We start from the raw sequence: 22,039 nt of genomic DNA on the forward strand, positions 1-22,039 counted from the left end.
AAAAAAAAAAAAAAAAAAAAAAAAAAAGAATAAATACAGAAAGCATAAAGTAGAATACACTAAGCCTTCATGTACCAGGTACCCAAAATGAAAGAAATTAAAAAATTTACAAAGAAGAAATCCCCTATATTTCCTATTTCCACCCACAGGGAACCACTCTCAAGAATTTAGTATTTATATTTTCAGTTTATATTATTGTACTTTTACTGGATATGTGGAATCATAAACATTATTTTGGATATTTGAAACAAATTCCATAAATAGCTTTATCTCATATAGAACATACTACGACTTGTTTTTTCCACTCAACATTGTTTTTAATATCCATCTCTATTGATACATATGATCTCATTCATTCACTGTAACAGCTGAGTAACATTCTAACATGTTAATAATCCAGGGTTTATCTCAGCCCTACTGATGGGTGCTTGAGTTGTAATCAGCTTGTCTCTATTATAAATAAGGCTGCAGTGAACATCTCTAATCCTGACCCCTGTGTGGATGTGCCTAACTGTTCATTTTGAAGCCTCATTCTACCCAAAAGTGCTTCAAGTACAAATTTACTACAGCCCTAAAATCTTTGGCTTATTTTTATACGTGTATCCTAATCCGTATCTTGTGATTTTCTATAACGGATAGTCAAGATCATGTTTGTATTAATTAGTCTTCTAGATTTATGGGATATGTTTTGTTAAATTTAATCTTAATTTTATTAAAATTTTAAAACCTCATGCGATACTGTAACTGTGGGACCAGCCAAATAGGGCCTACTCTGCTGATAATAAAATGTCGAGGTACCTATAAGGTATAACAGAGCCCAAAACTCCAAGTCATGCAGCCTAGGCACGCATAACAGAAAAAGCTTTGACTTGTAACAACAGCTGGGACCAACAATTCCTCCCCTTGGGTGGAATTAAGAAGACCGGGACATGACCAGAACCTGAACTCTTTCAGAAGCAAGGGGGTCCACTGGCCTGGAATATCCAGGGCAAAAATCTTCCTCAACATACCTTACCATAAATGGTCAAATTTGAAGCTGTCCAATCAGACCCTGCCAAACTAACATTCCTAGATCCTGTCTCTTGCCCTCTGATCCCTTAAAATTTGCCCCAATCCCCAAATCCAGGAGGCAACTTTGAGCCTGACTCCTGTCTCTTTGCTGGCTGGTTTTGCAATAAAATCTTTGTTTTCTGAAAAGCTGGTGCCATAGTTATTGGCTTCGGTGCACACTGGGCAGTGAGCCCATCTGCTTGATAACAATATTGTAAAATACATATTTGGTCTTCGTCCCAGTTTCCTGGCATACAACTCATAAAATCCTTGGAATCCCCAAAGCATTAAGTGTCTTTTCGTATGTTAATGAGTTGACTGGTAGCTGGCAGCCCCTAGGTAGCTTTGGGATTGGGCTGGTCACCAGAAGGACCAAGGCTTGATTAAAGTCTTTTCAGCCTCACCTCCAACCTCTGAGGAGGGGCAAGAGACTGAAGGTTAACTTGGTCACCAATGACAAATGATTTAATCAATCACACCTACATAATGAAGCTTCCATAAAAACCACAAGGACTGGGTTCAGAGAGCTTCTGTAGAGCTGAAGTTGTAGAGGTTCCCAGAGGGTGGCATGACCAGGGAGGGCATGGAAGCTTGGCACCCCTTCCCACATACCTTGCCTTATGCAGTCCTTTATCTGTAACCTTCGTAACATCCTTTATAATAAACTGGTAAGCATAAGTAAATATCTCCCTGAGTTCTGTGAGCCATTCCAGCAGATCAGTCAAAGCCAAGGATGGGGTCATGAGGACCCCGATTTATAGCCATTTGGTCAAAAGCACAGAAAAAACAACATGGGACTTTCAGTTGGCATATGAAGTAGAAGGCAGTCTTGTGGGATTGAGCCCTCAATCTGTGGGATCTGTTGCTACCATCAGGTAAATCGCATTAGAATTGAATGGAATTAGAAGACAACCAGCTGGTGTCTGTTGCAGAACCGATTGCTTGCTTGCTGTGTGTGAAACATTCACATATTTGGTCATAGAGGTATTTTGTGCTGTGAGAGTTGATACTAGGAAAGAAGTGTTTGTTTTTATGACTCACCTCAGTATTAATTTTTTATACCATTAAGCTTTCAGTTAGTAATAGTAAGGCTCTGTTGGAGAGCCAAGGAACCAAATGGATAAGAAGCCAATTTGCAGACCTGTCAGTACAAATATTCTAGAGCAGTGTTTCACAAAGTTCAGTCATCCACATCCCAACTGCATAATATTCGCTATGTCCACATACCACCTATATATACATAACTTATTTTTTTCTCTAAATTCACTCACATTCTTAATTTAAATATTCAATAAGCCTTTTGAAGCAGTATCCATAAAATTTAAAGTTTAGTGTGCTGGATACAGGCTTTTTCCTAATTCAGAGGAAGCTACATAAGTATTGTTTTTTTCTATGATAGTATGTAAACATCCTGTGTATCATCAGTCTTATTCTTACCACATTATAAGATAAGCCATTTTTTTTCTTAGACATAGTAAATCATATTCAAGATAAGGAGAGGGAGAAGTTGGTGGATACATTTAGGGACCAATTGTTGTTGGTTTTATAGAGAAAATAAACAATTAGCCTTGTATAGGCATTAGGGTGTAGAGTGAAGTTTATTTTACCCATCTGGTAGGTGCTACAATCTCCATTGCATAGGTGTGAAGGAAAAATATGCCTACTAGTTACACTTGCCTAATAAAATAAAAGTAGAAAGCTGAGAAGGGGTCTAGAAATTGCTTGTAAAAATCAAATCCGCCAATATCAAAAGGGAAGGGGAGGAGAATGTACATGGTGAAATAAGAGTAATTATATTCATAGCTGCTATACAGGTGAACCAATGTACATAGGTCTCCTGGGAAATATAGAGGAAGGACAAAAAAGGGGTTGTGGCTCATCTTGCCACATAGTCATTGGATGACATTGGGCTGGAAGGAAATCTTAGAGACCTCTTTCTTCATAAAATTCTGCAAAAAAAGCATTTTCCACCTGAACCTTAGACACATATGGGTTTGTATTTTTTATTTAAATTGAACGTTCAATGATTTATCACTGTAGAGAGGAGTTGAAGCATAAGTGATGAATTTACTTTGCATCAGGAAAGACTCATTCAGTTTGACACTTTTGATGCTATTTGAAAAGCTTGGTGCTATAGCGACTGCACCTTTTCCCCGACAATCTTCCCCGACAAGACACCTGCTATTTTCTCAGGAATGCTTAGATATCCTGATATTTTGTTCTACTGTCTCTATAAAGCAGTAGTTCTCCTCAAGTAACTTGCAAATACATTATCTCTTCTCCATATCCTGTCAGTCCCAGTCAAGCCACAGAGCAGGGATCATCCATCATTTCCACACTGGTAGACTGGTCATGTGGACAGTCTCCACGGCCATTTACTGCAAGTCGTGGTTCTCCTTATATCGTAGTGTTCTTGATACAGGTTGGGGCTGCTAAACCAGGGGTGATTGGTGTGTATATTCCAGTGCTGTTTGTGCTTGTTCTGGTGCTCATTGTAGCGTCGGGTTCCAAAGGGTTGACTCTTTTAGTAATTCTATTTTGCTGGTCAGTGCATTGAGAAGTAGCATATTATAAAGGAATGATGAATCACTTATGTGTTTAATTATTCTACTGGTTAAATATTTTATTCTACAGCACAAATTGAGTCCCTTCTTTGTCAAAATTATGGTGGAGATACAAAGATGAGCAAGACCAGGTGCTAAGAATGAGAATAACAATTAATCCTCAAAAGTGCTAAATGAGACCTCATGAGAGGAAGGAAAGATTGAGGTGGGTGAATAGAAAAGAACAAATCTTCAGTGAGGGCTTTATATATGTTTTAGTTATTGTGCTTTTGAGTAACTTCCTATTATTTAATTTTAATCCTTCTATCAAATCTTTGTGTAGATACAGTTATGCCCATGGTGTGAATGAGGAAATGGATACTTAGAGAAATGAAGTGACCTTCCCAAGGTGACCCAGCTGTTAATGCCACAATCAACTTTTTGTCTCAAAGCTCATGCTCTTCCTATTACTCAGTGGTTCTTAGCCCTGGTTGTATATTAGAGTCATCTGAAACACTTTTAAATAGAGCTACAACCCCTACTCCAAATTGGAGTCTCTGTGGATGGAGCCCGAGTGTGGATATTTTGTCAAAGCTTTCCATGTGATTCCAACGTGCAGCCAGGATTCAGAAGCACTGGGGTTCACCACTGGTGCAAGCAGAGATCTGTGAGAACAGCTTGATGGAGCTCTAAATTATCACTGTGGTGACTTACATCACATTAAATTACATTATAATTTTTTAAAACTAATGTATTGATTCAGAAGAGATAGTAAGTAGACTTGCATAGGTAGAGTTGATTTCACCCTTCCAGCAACTGCTATGCTTATGTTTGTGTTTGGTTAGTTGTTTTGAGACAAGGTCTTGCTCTGTTGTTCAGGCTGGAGTGCAGTGGTGCGATATGGCTCACTGCAGCCTCTATTTCCTGGCTCCAAGTGATCCTCTTGCCTCAGCCTCCCTGGGAAGCTGGGACCACAGGTATTTGCCAGCATGCCCAGCTAATATTTTTAATTTTTGTAGGGATGGGGTATCACTATATTGCCCAGGCTGTCTAAATTCTGGGCTCAAACGTTCTTCCCGCCTTGGCCTCCCAAAGTGCTGGGATTACAGGTGCGAGCTACCACCTGTAATTTTTGTTTATTTTATGCATTATTTATTGGCAATTTCCTGTTAATCACACTTTTTAAAAGTTTTTTTTATGTGTCTCTTTATATCATGTACGGCATCAAGTTCCCTGTAGACTCTTCTATGTTATTTATTTGAGTGAGAGGAGGGAACAGTTATGCCACTGGCTCTTCCTAATTCTACTTAGGATTCTGAAGCAATTAGAAAAGATTTTGAGCAACAGAAAAGGTCCTTAGAGTTTGAAATACACCTGTTTTACAGAATCAAATTTCTCATCAGTGAGGTCTTAAGAATGTCTAAGTAACATATGTTTCCTAATGAACACAGCAAAACAGAAGCCAGCTGTTTTGTTTCAAGAAATGAATCATCATTTAAATACTTTAAAAGTCACAACTCTCTTCTTTGCTCAGCTGTCCTATGTGACAAGCTTTGTGGCTTTCTTTTCCTTTTTTTTTTCTCCTTAGCCTGGATATGTCCAGAAGTCATTGCTTAAAATGTAATGCGTTTGTTACGGTGGCGTATGGTTTCTGTTAGCTATTAGGTTACAGGAAATAATGCTAATGTACTAGCAATAAAATCTAACTCACACAAATGACTTATCATTGCTGTGTAATCAATTTGTGGATGTCTTTTTTCAGAATGTCAAGGTTTTATTTATTATTTATTTATTTAGCAGAAAATTTCATTTTAAATCATCAATCTGTAAGAAGCTCCTAGTTTCTGGCGAGACTGTCTTTTAGTAGTAACTTCTGATGATGAGTGTACGACTTTTTGAATGGATTGGTTTCACTGATTTATAAGACACAGAAGTCATATTTTCTTGGATTCATGTCACAATCCCCTGCCCTCAATCTAGAGAATTTTTACAGGTGAATGAATGAAGATAGCTAGCACTCACAGGTCACATTCCCTCAGAGTATTTTCAAACCTACTCATCTCTGCCTGTAGATTTAATGTGCATTTTTTTTCTGACAATGGCACATTTGCATGGAATCCAAGGTCATTACAATTTCAGAATCAAACAGGAGTGAAACATCTTATTGAATGGGGAAGTGAATCTGTCATCTTTACAGTTAAGATAATGAAACCTGCGAAGGACAAGGAGAATGCAATGGAAATTTATCAGTGTCTTAATTTTAAAACTATTTTGAAATAATTACTTGGCTAAACCACTACTGGACAGTATAAAACCCCACCAAAAATGGCTGCCAGGGCAGCTTACGTTTTGGTACTTAGGAAGACACAAAATAGTGAGCCTGGGCCTGAGGCATTTTGCCAAAGGGGTCTTCAGATTGTTTTTGCCACCTACACGGGTTCACATTTAATTACAAAACAAGTCTTGTGTCCTGATTTCATTTATCTTATTATAGTAATTTCCCCTTGATATGTTCTCTTTCTTGCAGCCAACTGCTACTCAGCAGTCCTTGCTGGACCCTGAAGCAGATTCCAATCCTACTGCTTGGTCAGGAGGCAGGCAGAGGCCCCTGCCCACTGCAGGCTGGACACCCTCCCAGAGATGCAACCCAACTGCTGCTGGGGGGCTGCCCCTACACGGGAATGTGTAAATCCGTAGAAAATACTGGACCCTTCTATTCACTTTGAAAATCTGATTACCGCCGGGTGCAGTGGCTCAAGCCTGTAATCCCATAACTTTGGGAGGCTGAGGCGGGTGGATCACCTGAGGTCAGGAGTTCAAGACCAGCCTGGCCAACATGGTGAAACTCTGTCTCTACTAAAAATACAAAAATTGGCCAGGAGTGGTGGCACATGCCTGTAATGCCAGCTACTTGGGAGGTGGAGGCAGGAGAATCACTTGAACCTGGGAGGTGGAGGTTATAGTGAGCTGAGATTGCGCTACTGCACTCCAGCCTTGGCAACAGAGCAAGACTCCATCTAAAAAAAAAAAAATCTGATTACCTTGTCTCCTTTCAGGCCCCAGCTTCATGTTCATCATTTCCCTAGGGGGGTAAAACAATTTAAAATTCAAAGAAAATCCACTAATTTTAACACATTCAATGGGTAACAGTATAAGTAGTCAGATAACAGTACTGTAACAGCTTTTTATGGATACTAGGTCATTTGTGCAGACAGTTTTGTCTCTCTCACCTGTTGTTAAATATTCCTGTTAAATATTCTTCTAAATAATTCCAGCTTTGGAAACCCCATGCATCGTCTTTGTGACTTCTTAAGGAGATTGCTTCCGGAGAAACATCATACCTCTGGGGATAAATACTCACTACTCCAAAACCACATCTGGCCACTTCAACTGGCCTCTCCATGTATCTGAGCATCTCTGATCTGCTCCCCCTACTCTCAAGTATGCTTTATTGTTCTCAGACCACTACATTAGACTCTCCAGTCCTGGGCAGGTGACTTGCCTGTGACTACACTGAAAAAAATACAAGTTCTCAGACATCACTTTTTTTTTTTTTTCCTTTTTGTGGAGAATGGTGTCTCGCTATATTGCCCAGGTAGGTCTTGAACTCCTGGCCTCAAGCTATCCTCCTGCCTCTGCCTCCCTAAGAGTTGAGATTGCAGGCATGAGCCACTGCGTCAGGCCTCAGATACCACTTCTAATTCCTGTCAATGAATGTACCAACCCATGTGCATGCACACCCGGGTGTAGTTAATGAGCTGTCTCATCTCTTAGCAGTGGCTGTTTCCTCTATAAATTCTCTGATTCCCATGCTCTCTGCCTTCTTAGGAGATTTTCGTTGTTGATGTTACCTATTGCTATCAGGTGAAATTGGCCAATTTGGTAATAAAGTTAAATAAAGTGTAGCTAAAATTGGCCAATTTCTTTAACACTTCTCTTTCTCTCTCTGACTACCTACCTATTCTACCTTCTTTAAACTTAACACACAAAAAGCATACAGTTCCCCAGCACACATTTCCCTTAGTTACTCCCTTTCCTCCGATTTCTGGATAATTTTCTCAAAAGGGTAGTTAGTGCTTTCTGCGTCCACTGACCAAGACAGCCTTTAATGTTTCCCTCAGCGGGAATCAACTTTGGACAGGCTTGTTCCTAATTCCAGACCCTGACCTCTCTTTCTCTAGACCAATCGCTTTAGAAATCTGTATTTGTAAATTCTTTCACTATCCCTTTGAGATGTAAATCTTTCTAAAAGCCTCCTATTAGTTTTACAATCTGGGAATGTCTTTCTCAAGGGCCTGGGAGCCATCCCTTTAAAATGTAATCATGGAGAAGGTAGTGCCACTATCTTCCAGGCTCTGTGAGAGGGTAGGAGCCTAACTTCAGCCTTGTGCCAAGTTGTAAACCTTCTTCCTGTCACAAAGATATGAGAAAGTTTACCCTTCCTTTGGGTAGAGCCAATTAGCAAACACAAGGAAGTGTGTTCTCTCTCTTACATCAATACTTAAAAACTCTCCTGAACTTTGTTTCAGTGGAATTGAGCTCAGACTAAGTCTGCCCTCTCTCTCCTATTGCAGTAGCCTTGAATAATGTCTTCCTTGCCTGTTTAACTTTGTCAGGTGCAATTTTTTATTTGACACCACTTATTCATCTCCTGTTTACTCCTAAACACATACGTATTTGACACTGGCCCCAATCAGTCCACTGATGTGGCCCTCTAATGTTATTAATAATATCTTTGCTGCTTACTCTAATGGACTCTTCTTTAATTGACCTTGCTACACTTGTCACTCTCTTGGCTTGTATGATAGCTTACTCTCCTGGTTTCTTCTTATCTCTGTGACTTCTTCTTCCCTCATCTGTTAAAGGTTGGATTTCCTTAGGACTTTCTTCTTTGTGACTCAACACTTTCTCCCCAGCACTCTTATTTACCTTCATGGCTTAGGTAATATTTTCACAGCCAAATTTATAAACCCAGTATGTACTTCCCTTCTGAGTTTTAGACCCATATATCTAATTTATACACCCTGCATATACTTCCCTTGTGAATTTTAGACTCATATATCTAATTTTCTACTTGATGTATGTACTTGTAAATTCTAGAAGCAATTCACATTTAACAAGTTTAAAACTGAAACAAAAAATGCAACAAATACACATATATATGAGAGAAAAAAATAGAGTTACATCACACTGGTAACATTGTTTAGTACAGAAGTGGGAGAAGAAGAATCAGTTTTTTCTAATGTGTCTCTGCAGTTGCTCTTGTTAAATTGAGCAGGAACTCCATTTTACAATTGAAAACAATTACGGAAAGAAAGAAAACCTGAATTCTTCCTCTCTGTCCGAATGTCATTCTCAATACCACTTGGTTTGGCTGTGTCCCCACCCAAATCTCATCTAGAATTGTAGCTCCCACAATTCCCATGTGTTGTGGGAAGGACCCAGTGGGAGGTAATTGAATCATGGGGGAGGGTCTTTCGTGTGCTATTCTCATGATAGTGAATAAGTCTCATGAGATCTGATGGTTTTATAAAGGGGAGTTTCCCTGCACAAACTCTCTCTTCTGATGTCTGCCACCATGTTAGATGTGCCTTTCACCTTCCACCATGATTATGAGGCCTCCCCAGCCACATGGAACTGTGAGTCCATGAAACCTTTTTCTTTTGTAAATTGCCCAGTCTAGGGTATGTCTTTATCAGCAGCATGAAAACGGACAAATATGATCACCCTCATCCTTATTCCTCGAATATGATCAGTCATCCAGTTTGGTTGACTCTGTCTCCCCAAATGTCTTCTCTTCTTTTAAGAGAAAGAGTCAACCTGCCTACACCCAGGCAGCCCACCATCATGTCTTGCCAGGATTATTGCAGTGAGTCTCTAACTGGCCTTTTACAATCCACTCTTGCTTTCCTGACATGCATATTCTCTACATAAGATCAGAGAAATACCTTCAAAAGACATTCTGACATCGATTTCTCAAAACTTTAACATCGCCAGCAAATCTCTGCATAACCTGAACTCATTTCCCTCTCCAGCATCAAGTTGGCCACTCTTCTTCCTCAGAAGCTTCAGCTGTCATGGTCTTCTTTCAGCTCCCTAAACTGACCAAGGCCATTCCCATCTCAGCCTCCAGATCACCACTCTGTGTCCTCACCTTTCTATCTGGCCAGAAACTACTCCTTAATCAGGTCTCAACTATTATGAAATGCCATTCATGAAAGCCTCCCCTGGCATTCAATAAATATCTGTTGGGCAAATGAGCCAGTAATTCTAATCATGTGATTTTTCCATTAAAGTTATTTTCTGATTAAAAATACATGTGCTGATAGAAAACCTAAAAGGTACAGAAATATTTAGACAACAAAAATATACAGAGGTACCCATTCAGATCACTATTGCTATAGTTTGATATTTTAAATATTCCTTCCATGTTATTTTGCTGCTCCAATAAAAAATGAGTAGTTTATAACTGATATTATTATTGGTTTTGTAATGGATATTCTCTCATTTTCTTCTGTCAACTTTGGTCTGTGATATCTAAATTGAAAATAAAAATTGTAATCTCAAAATTTTGTTCTAAATTATTACAACCAACAGTATTTGAAAATAAAGCATGGAAACACTAAGGTATATACACACATTTATAAAGAACCAGCAGTTACAAAATGGCAAGTTGCTTGGATACAACCTGCACAGAAACGTAAATCTTAGAGATGTCTCAAAAACACTAGTCATTTGAGCATGGTGTCAGCACAAAACATCAGCATCTCCCCCTGCTTATGATAGGATTCTTTTGGGAATCCTTTTGGGAATTCTTTTTGGGAAACTGGAACATGCTTTCATCTGATATATGATTTGCCTGGAGATGGTCTTTGGCTTGGAAGGCCTCATGCTCTTGGAAGGCCTCATGCTCTTTGATTGCACAGCAGGAAAGCACCTAAATGGCCTCTGGGGAGAGCATGTTCTAGTGTAGCTCACCTCACCCCCAATAACCTACAGAGCATCAGAGATGCTGTGGCTGGGGTGAAGGAATGCCTCTGCAGCACCAATTCCTAGTGTCCCATCAATAGACTTTATCGTTCTAAAATCTCGATTTTCTGATTGCTTTCACACCCAGAAAAACAACAGGGCCATTTATTGCTGATCAGAGCACCATGTTTGCCTCACTCAACAGCAAGACCAGGAAATCCATCTAATCAAGGACTCTTGGTGGCCTTTCGTGCTATTCTCCACTCTTGGGTTAATAATACTCAAGGCAGATTCAAACTCGAGCTTCAGTAGTGTTTATTCATTGACATGTGAGCTGCTTCTCCCTACTATCTCTAAGCTAGCTGCACCAGACAATTGCCTGGCTTAGTGAAAATAATAAGAGGTATAGTCTTTGTGTTTCTGGAACTGCGATTCTGCCTCTGATGCTATGCTAATTTTATTACGTTATTTTGTGTCTTGGTGCCATGTTAAGGGTTCTTGTAAGCCTTCCAAACACAGTTTTGAATGTGTTTATTTAAAAATTCTTGTGGTGATGTGGTGAGGGTTGTGGCATGAGGATGCTAATCTGCATGCCCATCTCAAGAATTCTGGGATGTCAGCACTTGTTCTTGGGTCTGTGTGGGAATGGTGAATGGAACTTTGGAACGTATGGTTAGGCAAGTGAAAACACTCAAGCTACTCAAAGTCTTAAAGAGGATTTTCTCTGGAAAGAAGAGAATGTACCTGGATATGTCATGGATTGAACCATATGAGATGACCATTTTTATAGGCCCCAGAGAGTAAAATATCAGCAATTTTCTACTGTTCAACTAATAAAAGAACCTAAGGATAGGAACTCGTTCCTAGGGTATGGAGTCATTACAAATCCCCAGGGTCAGCCTTTGGGGAACTTGCTGTAATATCCTAGGCATGAGGGGACATAAAGTTCAGAAAAACCAGGTTGTTTTTTATAGGTTGAAATTGTGTATCTCCCACTCCAATATATATGTATAAACTGTAACACCCAGGACTTCAGAACGTGAACTTATTTGCCAATAGGGTCATTGCAGATGTAATTAATAATTAGTGATAAGTAGTTAAGATGAGGACATGCTGGAGTAGGTTGGGCTCCTAATCCAATAAGACTGTGTCCTTATAAAAAGGGAAACTTTATAGAGACATGCACGCAGGGAGAACACCACGTGAAGATGGCCAAGGAATGACCAGAGGCTAGGAGAGAGACCTGAAAGACATTCCTTCCTAGTGCCTTCGGAGATAACATGGCCCTGCCAACACCTTCATCTTGATTTCTGGCCTCCAGAACCATGAGATGGTATATTTCTGTTGTTTAGGTCACTCAGTTTGTGATATTTTGTTGTGGCAGCTCTAGCAAGTTAAAACATAATATGTGGGCTAGGAAAGCTGTGCTCATTTGAAAATAAGGCCCAAGGCTGGCTCAAAGCCCAACTTCTTAGTTAACTGCAAAAAACCATTTCACCAGCCACAAGTGTGGAGGCTCATGAAAGGAAGGAAAGACTCAGGTGAGTTGGGAGGCTGTCTAATCAAACCAACATCTGAAAGTCCATATGTCTGTGCCTAAGTCCACAATGTTCCTCAAAGCCAGTGGAACCTGGGGCACAGGGAAGGAGAGCGATGAAGTTAGAACCTAAACTTTATTTCTCAATCTTCTGGGCTCAGAAAGGTTGCCTGCAGTGTCTCCAAGGGAGTCTTCACTTTATATGCCATCATTGGGTTTAACTCACTGCTTGGAAAGGCCTTGAATATTGGATTTTGGATAAAGGCTTTCTGTCCTTTCTAGTCTGTGGATATTAAAGTGAAGTTATGATTTAATATGTGAAAAGAAAAATAGATTATTTTGCTAGCAAATTGGTTTTTTTTTGGATCAACAATTTGGAGAAATGAATACACGAATTGGTTGCTGGGAGGCACAGCATCAATCTCCAACAGCTGAGACTGAGTGTGGTGATGTAAGATAACACAACTCTGCATTTTCAATATGGATCTTTAAAAACAACATCAAATGTAAAATCCGCCAGTACTTGGCCTCCGCAGATAAAATGTGTTTTTTTTCTCCATCTAAAGTGTAGTAAGGAACTGTGGGTCTGTGGCTTTGGTAGTTGACAGAGCCTATTAAATTTTATTAAAACCCCAGAGCTGGAAACAATGAAGTGCAGTTTACTGGATCATGAGCAGATTTTCCTTGAGGGGAAGAATATGCTCAGCACTGTTTCTTCTTTGCAAACAGTCTTACAGAATGGGAGCAGCTGTTTTGCATATTATTTTTGTGATAGAGAGAGAAATCTAGTTTTTATTCTTTGCATCCATAAGTGGGCATGCAAAAATCCACATAAACACACTGATATCATCTTCCTGACCTCACTCCTTAGGCTGTCTCTCTATTCCTCATTTACTTTTTCTTTCTTCCTCATTTGCTTTTTTTTTCTTCTCCATCCCTTTTTTGATTTGTGCTGTGAGGAGAGAGGGTTTCTTATACCTGAGCTTCTCCCTCCAGATGACATAAGGAAAATAGTAGAGGAAAAGATCAGTTCCCATATGGGGGCCAGAGGGGAAGTGAGGATCCTGGGACCAGAAAATGAACCATGGGCTCTTTGAGTTCAGAATGAGGAGGGGCAGTTTATGAGTAGTCTGTTACTCATTCTCTCATGGGTAGTTGCTTGAGCAGAATTTGGGCTGTGTGACTGTTGAAGGCACTGTGGGTTGAAGAGCTGAGGCCCAGGGCTCCAGTGCAGACAACACATAAATCAATGCCAATTTAAAAGGGAAGATTATTTTAACCTTGGAGTGTCACTTGCTATGTCTCAATACATGGTCCATTATTTAATCCTTAGGAAGGTTTCACTTAGGCCCCGCTTCTCTCTGTGCTTATTTGCTACAGTCAGACCATCCGACATGCTACAAATTGCAAAATGAAACAACCTCAGTGTCCAAAAACAGACAGGGGTAGGTGGTGGAGACAGTGCCAATGGAAGACATGCATCGTGGTAATCACAGCACATTTGGCTTTTCCTTTGTGAACCTGAGGGCGAGGAGGAGGTGGTTACAATACAGAAGCATGGGGCAGTGTGGGCGCTGGGAAGGTGGGTTCCACTACCACCATCCTTCCCGGTGAGGCCTTGGTGTAAGAGCTCTAACTACTCTGAAAGGAAACAGAATAAAGTGTTTGGTAAGCTATCTTCCCTTAATCACAGATGGATCTAAAGCCTCTAATGCTAAGTGGTTATAATGCATCATTTGGGATAACAGCTATACTCTCTTCTCTTTACCCAGTTGTACTCCAGCTTTAAAGTCACATTTAAAGAACATGTGGACTAAATACCTGTGAGCCTCTATTCTGTAATGGCAATAAGAGTAACGGGTTCTTTCAGGTGAGTTAATAACTAAGTTCAAAGTACTGGTTTGTTACTAGCAAGATTTTCCACTCAGCTGCTCTGGTCAGCCCCCAGTTTTTTTTTGAAATATAATCTTAAAGTTTAAAAATTTACATTCTCAACTTTAGGCTCTAAAATATAAATGCTCCATATATCTTCATTTAAGGGAAAACTGACTCATCAGCAAGATAAACTGTATAGGGAAGTACTGTTGGGAGACCTGTAAAGATGAGAGCTTTAAAAGTTTTGCAAGGGATAGCAAATATTTAAGTAGCTGAGTAGCAACTCGGTATATTTTATACCAAGGGCAATAGTAATACAGTGTATTCTTTAAGTTTTTCTAGCTGACACTGTGACATCAGAGCCAACTTATTATTTTGAAGCATTTATGATAAATCCTATTTTATAACAGCAGGTATCATTATAGGTGTCATTAAATTGATTAAATTTAAACATGCTTCAGCATTCTTTTTTCCACTTGTGCTAAGCCTTAATATTTTGAAAAAGCTAGTACAGTTCTATTAAAGAAATGTCTAATAAAGAAACATGAAATATATCCCAAACATTCCTCCTAATATAACACTCCCTGGAAAACCTAAATAAATGAGAGAATTTAAAATAGCATCACTATCAAATTTATAAAGTATAAAAAACTTTTCACATTTGATTTTAAATTTGTCAACCATAAATTATCTAAGTCTTTATGTTGACCTTGTTCTGATGAAAGAGAAACTGGATTTTATAATTAGTTAGCTAGCCATTTAACAAATTTTTTTGGCATATAGTGTCTCTTTGGGATTTCTAAACATAGAGGAGTGAAAACTCAGAAAAAATTACAGGAAAGGAAAGTAAGAACATAGGAAAGAAAGACATAAAGAGAAGTGTCTCCAATTCTTCCTGTGGTGCAAGAAATCAATGATGAACCATTATGTATACAAGGCATCCTAATTTGTGGACAGAATGCCTCACACAAAGTGATCAGACCACAAATATTTGTCATTGAATGATGACTCAATCAATGATCTCACCTAGATCTTCTCTTGGCTGCCACTCTGTTGTGCTCCTTGTAGAATCTGGAACAAAACTCTCTTGCTTTTGCCATTTGGGTACTTCCACGTCAGCATTCTACCTATCCCAAATGTGATTTAATAAAACCTTGGGGAAATTAAACATAGTTCCCCCCGAAAGGTGGGGACTCTCATTCTTGAACTGTAGTATGCAAATATTTGCTTGAGATTTTGGTGCCGCACCTACTGGTTTTGATAAGAAGTCTATCACCTGTTGTGCTACCCAAAGCTTTGAAGTATGAAATAATTTCTTTCTGCCCTCAGAGAGGCTAGATCTATGATATTATCAATGGCAGAACACAATGTTTTGCATTAACAAACTTTGAACAAAATTTTAAAACACTAGGATAAAATCCTAGATTTGTAAGATACTGAGCAAAATACTTTTTTATTTTTGTTTTCGAAAACATAGCTTTCAGCATGGAAAGATGTTTAAATGCATGTGATCATGTATAAAAGTCTGAGAAGTTAGGAATTAATACGTTTTTTTCAAAAACACAATCACATAAAATTTCTATGTATTACAAATTATGGGAAAAAAGAAGCCATACCTTGTTATCCTTGTTATAATATCCACCAAGAGTCTGGTGTATTCCTTGTATTCCAGGAGGTCCCTGTATTATAAACAAATCAAAGACAAATATATACACATTTACCAAAACAATGCATATTTAAATAATATATCTAAGAACTCTTGAAATCATATAGTGAAGAAAAAGGAAGTATCTATTTAGTCAAATATTCTGATTAAAAGAGAAATACTTGGGCATTAACTTATCATCAGGCTCCTAAGATATTTCTAGGTTAAATCCTGCATGAATCCAAAAAGAGGTCCTAAGTGGGAGCATGTAACATTTTACCAGAAGGTCAGCCATCAGCATATTCTTTATTAAAAGGAATTATACCCATAAGACCCTCCCAGAGAAGAGGTTATAGCTCTTCAGTTTATTTTTGGCACTTCTCACAGGATTTTGATCAATGTACTATAGAATTGTGTGTTCCCACATGCTATTAACTTAGTAAATATGGGAAAAATGTTTTCTATTGCTTTACTTTTTTAAAGTAGTTGTATGAAAATGGGATGCACATGGACTTTTGGGCCAGAAAAAAGATGTCTGCTATAAAATCTCAGACTTCAGAAATTTAAATATTGATAGTTTTCAGTTGACCTGGAAATAATTCAGTAAGCACTATGCTGGGCTTGGAGTGGATAGGAAAGAAGCAAAGACATTTGGCTGTCTCTAAGGCCTCTAGGAAGAAAGGAAGAGAAGAATTCTCCAGGTTTTTCAGGGATTACATTTTGGGGTGAGAGCCATAAAAACCACAAAAGTTAGCATTATTTTAGATTAAGTAATTCAAGTCAAATAGGTTCAACTATCTCAGAAAAGAGATTGCACATTTCATCCAGACCTCAAAAGCTAGGAGGAGAGAAAATATTATAGAGACCAAGTTTTTAACATGTTACCTTAGAAGATAAGACCTAGAAGGAAGATGATTAGCCAAAATCAAACAGCACCATTATACAAAGATTATTATTTTTCAAAGGGAATTAAAGCTTTGAAAAGTGGAGAAAAATTTTAAGAAGCAATCATTAGCTGCGCTCACTGATACAGGTAACACCTTAGGTATACAGAAAAGATTAATGTTGGTTAACATTTACACCAGGTGTTTCTTATGAGCAGCTTGTGACTGAAGATCTCTTCTAATATGAAACCTTTGCATTGTGCCACTAAACATAAAGGGCACAAGAATGAGGTGATGGATACTTAGAAGCAGGTTGGTATAATTCTTGAGAAAATAATGGGCCTCAGGAGTAATGGTGTTGCCTATGATTGGAAAGACAAACGATGCTGTTACCTTGCTGACACAATAACGGAGCTATTGTAAGAAGAGAATTCTTATGGCATTATACATTTTTCATGTAACTTTTCATCAGCCAGCATTGTGTAAAGAATTCTAGGTCAGTTAGAGGAAGTAATGAAGGAAGCAATCATTGAATTGGGGGTGGGGGTTGTTACACAAAGTATCTAGCTGAGAACATGCAAGTTAAGATCTTATTTTTGAAAGTCAGGAGACATGAGGTTCCATACATATTGATCTTTCTGCAAATATATAATGAGGCAAGGAGGAATTTTAGACACGATACGTAGTAGCATTAACAGGTGCCTTAGGAGTATATGTATAGTAGGCATTCGGTGAATGTGTGTTGATGACAAGGCTGATTCGATCAAAGAACAGTGATGGAGTAGGTAAATTTAACTTCATACATATTCAATCTAGTTAAAAGAGAGAGTCTTAATTATTACGGCTCTTAAATATAGTATAACAATTAATAATACAGTCTCCCAAATAGAGTAGCAGAATCAGTGAAATAATAATAGCAAACTTTTTTGTTGTTGTTTTTTTTTGAGACAGAGTCTCACTCTGTCACCCAGGCTGGAGTACAGTGGCACGATCTCAGCTCACTGCAACCTCTGCCTCCCAGGTTCAAGGGATTCTCGTGCCTTAGTCTCCCGAGTAGCTGAGACTACAGGCATGTGCTACCATTCCTGGCTAATTTTTGTATTTTTAGTAGAGGTAGGGTTTCACCATGTTGGCCAGGCTGGTCTCGAACTCCTGACCTCAAGTGATCCACCTGCCTTGGCCTCCTAAAGTGCTGGGATTACAGGTGTGAGCCAGCGGGCCCGACCAATAAATAGCAAACATTTATATAGTGCTTATTATGTGCCAGGCATTATAGCAGGAGTTAACTAATTTAGTCCTTACAAGGACACATGAGGAATGTCCCATCATTCTCTCTGATTCAAAGATAAAGAAAATGAGGGTTGGAAATGTTTAACTGGTCCAAGGTCACACCGCTGGCAAGTGGTAGGGCTAATACTTAACATCAGCATTGGGCCCAAAGCCAGCTCTTGTCTACTCTACTGTCTTAACTTAAAGGCAAACTAGGCAAAAAATCACTGTTGCAGTAATTTTCTTATCATGATGATGTGTGTACCCTAGAGAATACTGGGTGATCACTCTTCTATGTTCTGTTTACTTTACTGAAATTGAAAAAAAATCAACAAAGCTTGAACATAGCACTTCTGCCAAGTACTACACTCCTGCACTGTGCTTGGTGCAGGAGGTGAGAAAGTAAGCACATTACCTTTAGCTGTAGCCCTACCGTGTAGTTGAGAGAGGCCCCTTTACGTGCTCCTTGTATCTCCCATCTGTGTTCATACAGTGTCTTAACCCATGTTAGGGAGATTGTCCCTGAATATTACAAAACATTTCTCCTAGTCTGTGACTGTATTCAAATGTATCCTATATTTGTTTGTAGAGGTTGGGAGAGCAGGTGGTCTGAGATACAAGAAGTGTGGAGCCTCCCAAAAGGTTCTGGGAGGCGGTAAGGAAAAGAAGGAGGAAAGCAAATGTGTGGTAGGGTTTGCATAGCATAAAACAGGTAGCAGTGTAAATGAGAACAGTAAAAACAATAGAACGATAATGATTTGTAAAAAATTGGATGAAATGGGATATGATCCTTTACAGACTGGTCATCTGCAAACAGAGGATAGCTGTATTTCATAAGCAAAGTATATACTTCTCATTCAGGATCCTGATCTGGCTGCTGCTGAGCTTACCACTGGGGGTGGAGTGGGAGAACATGCATGGCTCAGTACAGCTGCTCCCTTTAAAAACAAAGGCAAGGGCACAACTCACTAAAAACAATGCCAAGAGCAATGAGGCTACAGAAAAGGTTGAACATTATCATTCAAATATTCACAAGATTAATAAACCCATAAAAATTACTTCTACATTTTCATATGTTCTGTTTCTGTCACAAAATGTCATATCTCCAAAGTAGTACTCAAAATGGGTTTGATTTGAAGTTTTAGGTTCTACCACTTAATCTCATCATGAGCATTTACGATGACACTTTCTTTCTCACTTTTTTAGTCACTGGGATAGTTTGTGTACCACGAATTCCAAGTTTAATGTAACAGAAATCTACAGCCAACGGTCTACCCTGCAGGCAATACTTTATACAAACTCTCCTAGTGATCCAAAGGAACCCTTCAGAGACTGGAAAGAGGCACCAATTAGAGTCTTCTGGAAGTCCCCCTCTACTCTGACTATAGACAGTGAGGCAGTGTCTCACCTGGTTGCTCTAAAGCTGTCAAAGATAGTGGTCATAAATAAGCTCTATGCATTTAAATGGCAAAAGCAACTCTGTTTACAATTGGAAAACAACCTTGGGGTTTCAGAATTGGTGGCTATCCTACCAGCCACATCCCAAGAAATGTGCTATTTTTCTGTCTTCTATTCTGGTAGGAAACATGGCTGGAGAAGATCCAGGGAGTTGCTTCCAAGTTTAGCAAGAGTTGTCTATCTTGCAGACTGTCAGCTCCAAGAAAGAAGTTAAAGACTTGTGGTAAGTGACAGATCTTTTGGCATCACATGGTGTTGTAGATGCTCTAGGGTAGTTGACAGAATCCTTTCTCTAAGGTTTGCATTTACAAGAAGCCATCAAAAGACACTTAGATGACCCAGGCCCAGTGGTAAAGAGAGGCCAACTGCAGAGGGTATGTCAGCCTTGGCTAATGCTCTTAGGAGCTCTACTTGGAAAAGTGGTTAAAGGTTCATGGAAAGGAAAAATGTTCCAATATCTTGATTATAATAGTGACCCACAACATGGTTGTACACAAGTCGTGGCTATACAATGTCTACCTTTTATGGAGATTTGCTTTACTCTATTTGTATGGGATTGGGAGATATAGGACATCTGGACTAATGTGGTGAGTATACAATTACAGAGCAGCTAAAAAATGCTAATGAACTCCAGGGAGAAACAACTGTTCAGAACCCAACTGTACTGATTCATAATTATCTGAGAGGCCTATAAACCTGGTGTGGATAGAGATCCTGATGTCGTTTCTTACTGCAAAGAACTACAGCAGGTGTGATAAAGTGAATTAAAGCTATATTCAATTTGGGAAGTATATACTCTCAGCAATAGTTCTAGCAGCTTTTAAATAGTTTTTGGCTTAAATCTTGCTGGAGGTGGAAAACAGAAATACCATGATGTCTGCCACCGGACTTGTCAGACGCATAGTGTAAAAATGATGAGCTATTTGCATTATCATTCCCTTAGTAGATTTCAGTTTTGGCTGCACATTCCCAAAGTTTAGAAGTTGGGAAGAGTTCTCTGTTAAAAACCATAATCCTTAGTCCTAGTCTTAGCTGCATTTTCACTTTTTAGCCAATTCACCAGGTATGCTCAGCTTAAAGAGCAATATTTTTGCCTTTTTTTCCCTCATTGTTCTTTGCCATAAGCTGTCTGTTCAAGTCAGAGCTTGAGCCTTCTGATTCGGCTTCAGCACAGCCTGCATACTGTGAATCAGGGTCTCTGTGGTTCCTTACTCAAATCCCCTGCTCGCTTTCTGATCCTCAATCCTGAACTCTTTTCCTTTCTCCCTTATATCTGAAAGTACTCTGCACCTCTTCATCTCTGTTGACTGAGTCTCCCTGAGCCATCTGGATGCCACTTATGCACCATAGCTCTTCAGTCTCCTATTGGAAGCATTTATCAGGATTCAAAAATACATATTTTCAGGTTACATACAACTGCTTTTGGCCCTGTGGGTTTTCAATTAAATTCAAGAACAATCTTTGAAATACCAAAAACCTCTGTGAAGGAAGTTGTACTAACCAACGCTCTTCAAAAGTGCTAAAAAATAGCTTTTCTGTAAGAACAGATAGAATGCTTGTTGGAAAGTCCTTTGGACTAATTTTCAAGAAACCTTTCCAGTGTTCTAATGGCTTGTAAAAAAGTAGAGATCAGTAATTATTTTCCCTTTGTATTCAAGAAAAAAAAAAAGCAGTCATTAGGAAGCCTAAATTCAGACATAGGAACGGTGAGATGAAGCAATAATAATGGTTGGAAAAGGTAATGTCAAATGAGTTTTTCTCTCATTTATGTTTCCGTCTATAACACATTATACATAACTTAGTAAAGCACATTTACATTGAGTATAGTGGCTTATGTACATGTTTCTATTCCCAGTTGCAACCAAATCTTTGTGAGGGCAAGGAGTTTTCATCCTTTCTTTTTTCTTTTTTTTTTTTTGAGACGGAGTCTCGTTCTGTCACCCAGGTTGGAGTGCAGTGGCAACATCTTGGCTCACTACAAGCTCCACCTCCCAGGTTCACGCCATGCTCCTGCCTCAGCCTCCCGAGTAGCTGGGACTACAGGCGCCTGCCACCATGCCTGGCTAATGTTTTGTATTTTAGTAGAGACGGGGTTTCACCGTGTTAGCCAGGATGGTCTCGATCTCCTGACCTCGTGATCCGCCCACCTCGGCATCCCAAAGTGCTGGGATTACAGGCATGAGCCTTTTAACCTCATTACAATACAGTCTGCAGTATCTCTCCCCCATCACCAGCACCAAATGTTTATTGAATTCGGTAGAATCATTGCTTTTATAAGAAAAGTCTGTGGAGAAAGCCAAGTTTTTGCTTGTTGGTTTTTGTTTTAGTTAGATATGGTATCAAACAGAGCAAAGGGCTTGCTGCTTCCAAATTTATAGAAGACAAGACCAAAAGATTTAGATTAACCTAAGAATGTGGCTACTTAATTGAAAGCATAGCTATAGTGAGCTCCAGTTAAGTAGAAAAGAGCTCATTGATGGATTTTTGGACCAGAATTACAACATATAAAGTTGTAAAGTAACTCTGGAGAAAAAAACCAATAATGTTCTTCAGATAGAAAATATTTGAGGACTCAATTTCTTTTTTTTAAAAAAAATTACCCATCCTTCTCTGTCTTAATATTTGCTCAAAATGAAACTTTTTTTAAATGTCTCTTGGGGTTTAATTACATAAATTAAGCAGTTATAATTGTAATGGATTTTTTTTTTCTGAGAATGCTTCTGCTATGAATTTTTAGTGATTAAAGGAATGCCAACACCTCCTCCCCACCAAAAAGAAAAACAAAACACCAAAAAACAAAACACAACAA

General features: G+C 39.0%; 1 protein-coding gene across 1 annotated transcript in view; it reads right to left on the reverse strand.

The window, feature by feature from the left end:
* COL19A1 (collagen type XIX alpha 1 chain) overlaps window positions 1-22,039 on the reverse strand; it is a 342,793-nt gene that overhangs the window by 76,975 nt on the left and 243,779 nt on the right. Inside the window, 3 exon segments of the mRNA XM_017859765.1 lie at window positions 6,635-6,654; window positions 6,657-6,675; window positions 15,591-15,653. Coding sequence (XP_017715254.1) covers window positions 6,635-6,654; window positions 6,657-6,675; window positions 15,591-15,653 — 102 coding nt within the window.

The sequence above is a fragment of the Rhinopithecus bieti genome, unplaced genomic scaffold (genome assembly GCF_001698545.2).
Source record: "Rhinopithecus bieti isolate Rb0 unplaced genomic scaffold, ASM169854v2 scaffold_50350, whole genome shotgun sequence".
Lineage (NCBI taxonomy): Eukaryota > Metazoa > Chordata > Mammalia > Primates > Cercopithecidae > Rhinopithecus > Rhinopithecus bieti.